We start from the raw sequence: 11,381 nt of genomic DNA on the forward strand, positions 1-11,381 counted from the left end.
GGCAAATAACATACACGAAACAAAATAGTTTGTTTCAGTAAAAATAAAACGTTTATAATATTTCTTTAACTGAATGAAAATATTACACGACTAACCAAATCGAACTAACAGTATATAAAAGTTTTCCTCCTTACCGTTGATTGTATAATCGTCCTTAACATCACACACTACAAATACTTTCCCATTGCCTATTCCTGACTCAAGGCGTGTAATATGTATTGAAGCTCGCAGCAATCCACCTGCGGGCGCCAACGCTCCTTTTAATTGAATTGAATAAGCTGCTATTCCATTCAGGGTCTTATGCCTGTTCTGAGCTCATAAACCATGGGGTGCGATATTAGGCGCATGTGCGATAATAGGCACAGTTCCCTTAATAATAATAATAATAATAATAATAATAATAATAATAATAATAATAATAATAATAATACTGACGGCTTTTAAGGAAACCGGAGGTTCATTGCCGCCCTCACATAAGCTCACCATTGATCTCTACCATCACATCCAATCTCTCTCAAATCCATTTTAATATTATCCTCCCATCTACGTCTCGGCCTCCCCAAAGGTCTTATTCCCTCCGGCCTCCCAACTAACACTCTATAGTCTATGCATTTCCGGATTCGCCCATATGTGCTACATGCCCTGCCCATCTCAAACGTCTAGATTTAATGTTCCTAATTATGTCAGGTGAAGAATATAATGCGTGCAGTTCTGCGTTGTGTAACTTTCTACATTCTCCTGTAACTTCATCCCTCTTAGTCCCAAATATTTTTCTAAGAACCTTATTTTCAAACACCCTTAATCTCTGTTCCTCTCTCAAAGTGAGAGTCCAAGTTTCACAACCATACAGAACAACCGGTAATAATAATAATAATAATAATAATAATAATAATAATAATAATAATAATCTATTATTATTATTATTATTATTTGTTATCTCTTTAGTGTTAGATGCGTACGTAGATTTGGTAATCCATTATTATTATTATTATTATTATTATTATTATTATTATTATTATTATTATTATTATTATCATCATCATCACCATCAGCATCGTCATCATCATCATTATTTCCCAGTAGATTTTATCATACAATTATGTACATATTTAACCCGTCCTGCCGTGCTGGGTCATATGTAGCACTGACGGAGGTTTCAATACCTACAATGAATTTAGTTACACATATTTGCTAAGAGGAGTAGAGGGACAAGTGATAAGTTCATCACCTCAAACGACACTTAGTATGCACCTAATCTGATAACGCTTGCTTAATAATTCTGAAGTCTAATGAAAGTAAATGTTGTTATAGAAAATGGAAAATATAAAACAAACAATTCTGAATTAAACGTTCGCATAGAAACGGTGAAGTTAGGCTGTAAAACGCTTAATGTGTCTCCAGCCCAAGTGGCTTGTTTGGTTTAAACCCCACTTCCATGGTCATCGTCATTATAGCCATTCTTCTCCACGAATCAGTTGATCAAAAAATTGTCCTTTGCCTTGCTTAAATTGATGATCTTATACAACGTGGAAAGAAAAAGAAAATGCGATTTTTTAATTCACAATTACCAAAAATTTCTCCTGTCTTCTCCTCTAATGCACATAACCTTCCTCCCTATCTATCATGTACCAAAGGATATACTAACTTGTCCATAGATGTGGAGTAACGGTTAGCGCGTCTGGCCGCGAAACCAAGTGGCCCGGGTTCGATTCTCGCTAGGGGACAAGTTACCTTATTGAGGTTTTTTCCGGGGGTTTTCCCTCAACCCAATATGAGAAAATGCTGGATAACTATATGTGCTGGGCCCCGGACTCATTTCACCGGTATTATCACCTTCGTCTCATTAGACGCTAAATAACCTTAGATGTTGATAAAGCGTCGTAAAATAACCTACTACTATACTAACTTACTGCGAAACTGGCAATGCCGGGTGCTTCGTTATATACGACACTAACAACGAGGTGAAACATTTTTGGAACAGCAGCAGAGAAATAGGGATATCGCTAGAAAAACCAAACGTGACAAAAGAAAAGATTTTGAACCTGGGTCTTCGGCAGTTGTTTCAAGATTTGGCTGTAAGTGTTTAGAATATTCTCACATTTGATATGAAAGCGAAGTAAGACGTGTGCCATAGAACGAAACCACTGCCGAGTGTTGTACTGCCCAAAGCTACACAAGATAAGTGTTCACGGCTACAATAATTTACACGTTCAACCCGGTTATTATGATTTTATATCGGTGCACAATACGTATTGCACGCAACGCCTGCATAAAAACAACATAGCTACATAACAAATCCCAACTGTATCATCTGTTACGAAATCAGGAATGATGTTAGCAGGACCTTCAGGCGCCGTAAGGCAAGGGCAGTGAAGCATCGTGCAAGAAACATCTCGTTAACTTCACCCGAAGCCACCACGAGAAAGGAGAGGGAATTCCTTAAGAAGGATCCTTCATTATGACGCAACATAATACGAGAATCATAACTAATAATGCGGTGCACATTACGAGAATGCCCCCTCCCCCACTCATTTCGGAGTTGTGCCCGCCATTGCCTTCTAATTCAGTCCACTACTAGTGTGGAATACGGAGGAAAGGGGAGGGGGGAGTTGGTTCCTCTCTCTATTGATTCTGTAACATAGGCAATGGTCATGCAGAAACTCTGCAATTGCTTTCGTATATAAATGCTGGTAGCATCTTCAGAATCATCCACAGTTCAACTTCTGGCTTCCAACAGAATACAGAAGAAGGATCACTAGAACTCAGAGCAGGCATGGCAAAGGTAGTACAGTAAAAACTTAAAGCATCGAACAAAATATATTATTTTCAAAATCATTAATATTGCGCTCGATTTTATATACCAGTGGCGATTTCACTTAATTGCAAAGGTATTCATTTGAAAATCAAATCAATTAATTTTGTACATCATCATCATCATCATAATTCTTTAATTAGATTATCCAGATTATAGCTAGCTATCACAAAATTTGTGTCTTCGAACAGCTGTATTTCTATACATAATTTCAACCTAATGTATTAGACTGTATTTTCGAATACGTAATTATTTCTAACATTATTTATTATAGACAGAGTTACCTCTGATTGAGGTTCTGGCTGATATGCACATAATTATCCAGGCAGTACATTTCACTTGACGATATGTGTGAGGGGAAGAGCAATTGAAGGGCTCCCTGCAAAAACGAGATAGCTTAACTTTTATAAAGTTTTGGAGAACTTAAAAAAAAAAAGAGAACAATTCTGAAAATTCAAATTTTAACTGAGCTTCTTTCCTTTTTTCAGAATATGTTCTACGTACTTACGACTTTCATTTTATCACTCAATCGTTTATTATAATCTGCAATTTAGGAGGGGTAAAATATAAACAATAATGGAGTTACCCCCTTTTTGCAATAAAATCGGATATAATTAGCAACATTTTGCACTGAACACACAATTACTGTGTCATATCATAAACTAAAACACAAGACATAGCAGATACGTACATACATACATACATACATACATACATACATACATACATACATACACACACATACACATACACACACACATACACACACACATACACACACACACACACACACACACACACACACACACACAAAGTTGAACCGTAAGTAATGTCATTAATTTCAAGGAGTTACTCTTTGAGATATTTAAAAAATAATAATAATTTAATACAATTATTGTTCATTTCTGCTTCCTTTTCGAGACAAAAATTGCTTTATATTAAACATTTCATAGCGTGTTTCGGAAAAGCCATTGATTTAATCCCCAATATGCTCGGTCATTTTAAGAGAGCGGTATATTATTATAATTAATTATCGAAAGAATAATTGTAGTTTTGTCTTTAAATGTGCATAAATCTGATCCGAATAAATATAAAATTTCTTTGCAGTACAAAAAGCTACATTTGTTCGGGTCAAATGTCTGCACATTTAAAGGACAAAACTAAACTTATTTCAATAATTAAATATCATGATACACTGCTCTCTTAAAATGTCCGAGCATATTGGAATTAAATCAATGGTTTTCCCAAAACACGCTATGATATTTTTATTTACTTTTTTATTTGTATTTATTTATTTTGCTAATAATTGTAACATAAAATGTAATATAAACAGATAAAGCTTTAGTTCACCCCTGAAAGAATAGAACTCGTGCTCAGGGGCGGATTCCTCAAATGTTTCGTAACAAACTATTTTTATCTCAAAAAGGAAGTAAAAACGAGCAAAATTGTATTAAACATTTTAATTTGAAATATCTCAAAGGATAACTCCCTGAAATTAATGACACTACTTACGGTTCGCTCTGTATATAACTTCAGGAGCTGCCTCCTTTTTGTAACGAAACGATTGGGAGTTCAGTTCCAGTTCCACTGTAACTTACTACCAAATGTTCGGAATCACACCGTTCTTGCACTAAAAGATCGGGCATGTTTTAAAGTATAAAACAACCAAAACATTAATTGGAACCAGCCCCTTTTTTGCAGGGAGCCCTTCAATTGTTTGTATACATCTGAAATCTGATTAGTGAAATATGTTACAAATCAGCGATGAATGCAATGGAGAGGGAAAGGAACTGGCCACCCTACCTCATTATCGCCTGGTTTAGTTGTCTCATGAGGGACGTCTTATTGGCCTCACTTCTGAGGTTTAAAACTGTCTTCGGACAGTTGACTGAACATAGGTAGATAACAATCTTTTATCTCTCTGTTGAGAACATTTCATTCTCCTAGCTAGATGTAGTTTGCGTCTAAATATGGGTTATTTTGACCGTTCGATGGAGCTCCAGTATCGTGGGTTATCACGACACAGCCTCATCTACAATAATACAACCTATCGTAATTGCAAGGAACAAATATCCATGCCCAAAGTTTGATTCAACATCGTCGTAGCTTATACAGTAGCTTTATACTACCTCTTACTCTAGATAAGAACTTTCATTTTCTCATTTGATTCTAAAATATTTCATTTTTAATATATCCGTCATTTTTCTGTGTATTTTTCTCTATCCTGAGACAATTCTAAAAATAAATTCCATAAAGCAAAATTTGAACAAAACCATCAATTGGTCACGAAAATCTTATCAAATTTTCTTTCTGTAACTACATGATTCAGTTCTCACTGCTGTAAAAATTGAACAAAATTAGATATAGGCACTTTAGTAGCAGGACTTACTGACCATGTGGTTAGCAAGCACAAGATACCGCTCAAGACAACACAGGGTAAACACAAACCAAGGAACATATAGAATTCCATGCCGGGAATTGAAGAAGTGTTCACTGAAGATGTACCCTTAAACGTTACTATTAACGCCGAAGATGAAGAGAGCTGTTATATTAAAGCCACTTAATACTTACGCATTTTAAATTACGCTCTGAAAGAAGTTAACCATATCTAAATGTAGAAATGGGTAAGCTTTATATTCAGTTTTAAAGAAAGTACTGTTTTAACTTTCGATACTAACAATAATCTCAATTGCCACATTTCGTTTAATTTCTTAATTTTATACATGATGGATATAGGTAAGATTTTGTTAATGTAACTACAATTTAATAAACTCAATTTAATTTTTGAAATAATAATTAGAAATGTAACAATGAAGGACAGGTCAACAACATTTACATTGAAGCCTAACTTATAACATGTCTTTAGCCACCGTCGTAAGACGGAAACATGTTTGTCTGCTGTACCCGAGTTGCGCTCGGGCACGGGTTCGATTCCTGCTTGAATTTATTACCTGGATGGGTTCTTCCGAGGTTTTCTCCAACTGTAATCCCATGCTAACCTTCGGACTCATCTCGCCAAATACTATCTCGTTATCACCAATTTCATTGACTCTAAATAACCTAATGGTTGTTACAACATTGTTAAATAACCAACTAAAGAACGAGTCTTTATTTAGTAGATTATAATCTGGCCATCGATCCAAATAGGCCTACATAAGAATTTAAAATTGAAATTGCGATAGGAAAAATTACAGTGGGAAAAACTGTCTCAGAATGCATTGATTTTCTCTGCTATTTACACAATAAGTTTTCATTAATATTCCATTGCTACCATCGCATGTTAAAAGTTTCTAGTTTTGTAGCAGTCTAAAGAAAATGTTCAATGCTAAACACTTCCTTTGGATTAAAAGATACAATCAATCAAGTTCACGAAGAATTATTTCGTTTTTCGAATCAGTCTCTTTTTTTTTTTTTTTTTTTTTTTTTAATGTGTATGCTCTCACTTCCAAAACATCGATTTTCCGTATCTCATTTATTACGGTTAACGATCAATTTCTAAATCATAACATGTTTAAGGACACATCTCATTACCTGCTTACACAGTCTCTCGTTCCTCATTTTTTATACAGTCGTACAAAATTAAGCTGTATTAATGCACTCTCCGAAATATCCAGACCAGTGATAATCACATAAAAAACAATTTTATTAAGAAACGCTGTTGCTTATGTAGTAATTGCAATATTTTGTCTACTTAAATTCGATATTATAAATTTCAGTACTAGCTATCGGCGCAGCTCAGGCGGTAGGCGTCTTTGCCTGCTGATCAGCTGTTAAGCACGGGCGTTGGTTTGATTCGCGCTTGGGATGTTTATATTGTTTGGTTTCTTCCGAGGTTTTCCACAGCTATAAAGCGAATGACAAGTAATTTTATGGCAAATTCTCGGCCTCATCTCGCCAAATATCATCTCTACCACAAATTCCATGGAAATTAAATAACCTAGTAGTTGATATAGCATCGTTAAATGATTGAGTAAAATTTCCATTTTGTATTGCTGTGTAAATGTATAAGAAAATAATAGCTAAACGTATCACATTCACATTCAATTCTTCTTGTTCAAGACACGCGTACAGTAACTTCAGTACGTTAACAAGAAAATTCTTGATTTCCTATTCATATTTTCAGTGTTTGCCATTTCTTGTGAGTGTAATATCATATCGAAACATCGAAAAAATAAAGTAATTTTTCACGAAGTATCTCTACAATATTTCTTACGTATGCTATAGAATATAAAATATATTATTTTTTATCATTATTATAAAGTACAGTATATTAAATTGTAACATAAAACAAAGAAAAATATTTTGTTTAGATTCGTACCCCAGAAGTATTTGTAACAATGAAAATTGTGTGAAGAAAATACTTTTTAAGGAAAAACTACATTCGTTTCTATTCGTTTACATTACGTTGTTTCTACAATCCATATCTACTTCTAATACCAGGTAAATTTCATTTGGTACGGAAAATTAAAACATTAAAAACTGAGCTTTAAGTATTATAAGTACTATGCTGGCAGGTCTTATAAAGTCACAAACTGAATTTATAGAAAAAAGCGTCCATTACAACTTTGAATATTTTTATAATAGCTACTTATTTTTCCTCTTCATGGATTTGATCCTTTGACTCTTTCTGGTCTCAACTCTATACTTCTTTCAATAGCATAACTTTCTTCTGTAATGTCCTTGAACTCCTATTTATAATTTTATTGTTAATTAAATATGTTATGTTTCAGACTTTCTTCCTCATCGCCGCTGCGGTGGTAGCTTGCGTGATCGCCGAGCCCCCAGTAGACCGATCATATTTGCCTCCAGGCCAGGAGACCGGTGTTACATTCGCAGGCCAGCAACCTTCCAGCCAGTATGGGGCACCATCAGGTCCCTCCAATGGAGTCGGTGGTGGAAACTACCCCTCAAGCCAGTATGGTGCACCTTCCAACGGATTTGGTGGTTCTCCATCCACTCAATACGGAGCTCCATCAGCTTCTGGTGGATTTGGTGGTGCTCCTTCATCCCAGTACGGTGCCCCTTCTGCCTCAGGCAGATTTGGTGGTAGTGCTCCTTCTTCCAGATATGGTGCACCTTCGTCATCCGGCAGACTTGGTGGTAGCGCTCCTTCTTCCAGATACGGTGCCCCCTCAGCCTCCGGTAGATTCGGTGGTAGCGCCCCTTCATCGCAATACGGCGCTCCTTCGGCTTCAAGCAGATTTGGTGGCTCTTCTTTCGGTCGTAATGGCGGTTCCCCTTCTACACAATATGGAGCTCCTTCGGCTTCTGGACGATTCGGTGGCGCTCCCTCTAACCAATACGGAGCTCCCTCTGCTTTTGGCCGCAGCGGTGGTTCTCCTTCAACTCAGTACGGTGCTCCTTCAGCCTCTGGACGATTCGGCGGTGCTCCTTCCAACACATACGGAGCTCCTTCAGCTTTCGGCCGTAACGGTGGTTCTCCTTCTACTCAATACGGAGCTCCTTCTGCTAATGGTGGATTCGGTGGCTCTCCTTCTACTCAATATGGTGCTCCTTCAGCTAATGGTGGATTCGGCGGAGCTCCTTCAACCCAATACGGTGCTCCTTCAGCTAACGGCGGATTCGGTGGTGCTTCTTCAGCTAGCGGCGGATTCGGTGGTACTCCTTCTTCTCGGTATGGCGCTCCTTCAGCCTTTGGCGGTAATGGTGGTAATGGTGGTTCACTTTCTACTCAGTACGGAGCTCCTTCTGCTAATGGTGGATTTGGAGGAACTCCTTCCTCTCGATATGGAGCTCCTTCCGCTTCTAGCAGATTCGGTGGTGGCAATGGAGGATCAGGACCTTACGCATCAAATGGCGGATACTCCTCCAACGGCGGATACGCTTCCAACGGTGGATATGACTACTCTCGAGGCCGCAATGGTGGACAAGATGATGATCTGTCTGTAAGTATTCTTAAAATATCAAGAATGCTAAGACATGTAATACTATTAATTCTCTTATATAAAAATATATTTCAGTTCAGCTCAATATGATAACTTTCCTTGTGAATGATATCTGTAGCTTTTAATCTCCGGTCCTCACGACCTGGTATTGACAATTTTTAAAGCATGACGTATCGGCAATCTTCTCCTATAGGAACCAGCCAACTACGAGTTTTCGTACGAGGTCAACGATCCCGAATCTGGAAACGACTTTGGTCACGAAGAGAGCCGTCAGGATGAGGAAGCCAGAGGAACGTACTACGTCTTGCTTCCCGACGGTCGCAAGCAGATTGTGGAGTACGAGGCCAACGAGGAAGGTTACAAGCCGATGATCCGCTACGAGGAAACGGAAGGAAGTTACCCAGGCGCTCAGGGGGATTATGCAGGACAGGGCGGTTACCCCGGATCATCGCAGAGTGGGCAGGGTCCTTATTAAGCCAGTCATCATAATATCCGTCTCGCGCATTGTATAACATACCATTCTATTTAATCGTGTTCGATTGAATGTGTTGCTAGATTCGCAAAATCGCTGTATATATGTATATCCATTGTATTTATCGTGCATAATAAATCTCATTACGAATTATACTGAAGCACATTATTGAAGGGTCTACGTACATAAGTACATGTTTTTTTTTTTTTCCATATCTTCAGATTCCAATTATCCTAACTAATATCATATTACAATATTTGTAACTGAATTAATTTACCATATAATCGCTTATACTCCATATCTTCAAGTTGTTTTAGGTTTCCGTTTCCCTTCTTTGACTACTAGTAACAGATCACTGAACCTCCTTTCATAGCCTTCCTTTTGCAATTTTCCTACATGTTCATACCATCTTAATTTCTAGTTTTTAATGTCACATAATGTTTGCCCCAACCATCACAATCATCGCCATAGCCACATACTTAACTGTTAAGGGTATTTTTAAGGGGTTAGGTACAGCTTACAGCAGTAAAATTTTGGAAATATCCAAGAATTTTTCCTCCATCTCTATATCTTGTACAATAATGAAAATTAGTATGTTTAAAACACTGTCCTTCTGCTCCATAAAAAATATTTTTACGATTTAAAAAAAATTATTTATATTTTATTTTCAAAATTCATTTCACTGTTTGTAGTCATGAAGCGTTTCCCACATAACTAAAAATCTATCCAACATTCTGTGATGAAATGTTTTGTGTTTATGTATGCATGTCATATCTACAATATGATCGCTTCTCTACCTTTGACAGATTGTCTGATAAAAAAAAGTTCATTTAAAAAATGGTCAAATATCAGTATTTTCTTCTAACACAAAATTAAAAAAAAAACATTATTTATTAAGGAAAGTAGTTGAAAGAGCATGATATTGTAAACATGAGTTTCAGCAATAAAATAAAAGAGAGAGAACAAGAAAAACTTAAGAAGTTCATGAGTTGTGGCGGAAACGCACAGTAAACTGCCAACATTTTGAATTTTGAAAAATATATAAATAATGTTTTTAAATCGTAAAAATATTTTTTTTTTCATATAGCGAAAAGGACAGTGTTTTACACATACCAATTTTCATTATTGTACAAGATACAGTAATGGAGAAAAAAAAAAATGTTGAATATTTCCAAAGATATTACTGCTGTAAGCTGCACCTAACCCCTAAAACCTGTCGGGCAGTATTCATAGACATTTTAGCGCGGGTTTTCGGTGGATTATCAGCGTTTTTCGTATTCATAAACCAGTGTTAGCGATAGGATATGATTTGAATTCTGTACTAGTAACCAGTGGATAGCCGGGGCTAGCTTAGTACGCTCGTAGCGCGTGCTGCTAAATGTCTATGAATAGCACCCGTCAAGTTTACATTAAGGTTAATAACATTTTGAAACTAGCCGAAAGGAAATGATATGCCCACTTCGATTCCGACGTTGATTTAAACTGTTTCAATAAATTAAATAGTATTTTAACGAATGTTGACCAAATGTGTGCCTCCCTGCAGTGCGTTTCGTATCATCCAACATTTCCGTTGTCTGTAACAGGTCTACAATGCAACAATTTATATGGAAAAATCCATGATTTCAGTCTCAGTACACACTCCTTCCAATTACTTTGTTTATTTAAACTGATATTCTGTGATTTACTTCTAATATCGGTACTTCTTTTATAATTTTGTGTATGACCAGCTACAAAACTTTAGAAATTTAATTTTATTAATTTCAATCCTTATTGTTTGATCCATGTGTCCTGATTTTTTAAAATAATTATGTTATATCGGATTTTGTCCTTCCATGAAATTTGACTGATATCTACGAGTAATATCTGTTTAATTTCTATTGCTAACGATTTGTTGCATTTAACTAAACACGATATTACAATTTTGTGGGTTGAATCCGATCATGCGGATAACAAGAAAGGGAGTCTTTGGAAACATAGGCATGAATTGCCAATGTAATGGCTTGTCTGGATTTATTAAGGCAGGAATTGTTCCATTCTGCCCAATAAAATGCTTTGAATTTTTTTCTCTTGTACGGAGGGACTCAAGGCTTACACTGCAGCCTGAGGCTTATTGTGCTTAGACTACCACTTTTATTCTGTGAATGATTGGATAGCCGAACGGCCGCGCTCTTGTGCAAGTACGGCACGCCGC

The 11,381-nt window shown here is 36.6% G+C and overlaps 1 protein-coding gene across 1 annotated transcript; it reads left to right on the forward strand.

Annotated features, from left to right (window-relative positions):
* The first annotated feature begins 2,713 nt into the window (after positions 1 to 2,713).
* Positions 2,714 to 9,343, forward strand: LOC138710851 (pro-resilin-like). Its single transcript, XM_069842013.1, has 3 exons — positions 2,714 to 2,782; positions 7,543 to 8,718; positions 8,912 to 9,343. Exons 1-3 carry the CDS (start codon positions 2,774 to 2,776, stop codon positions 9,191 to 9,193), a joined length of 1,467 nt encoding a protein of 488 aa, XP_069698114.1. The 5' UTR covers positions 2,714 to 2,773; the 3' UTR covers positions 9,194 to 9,343.
* Positions 9,344 to 11,381: the final 2,038 nt, after the last annotated feature.

The sequence above is a fragment of the Periplaneta americana genome, chromosome 12 (genome assembly GCF_040183065.1).
Source record: "Periplaneta americana isolate PAMFEO1 chromosome 12, P.americana_PAMFEO1_priV1, whole genome shotgun sequence".
NCBI lineage: Eukaryota > Metazoa > Arthropoda > Insecta > Blattodea > Blattidae > Periplaneta > Periplaneta americana.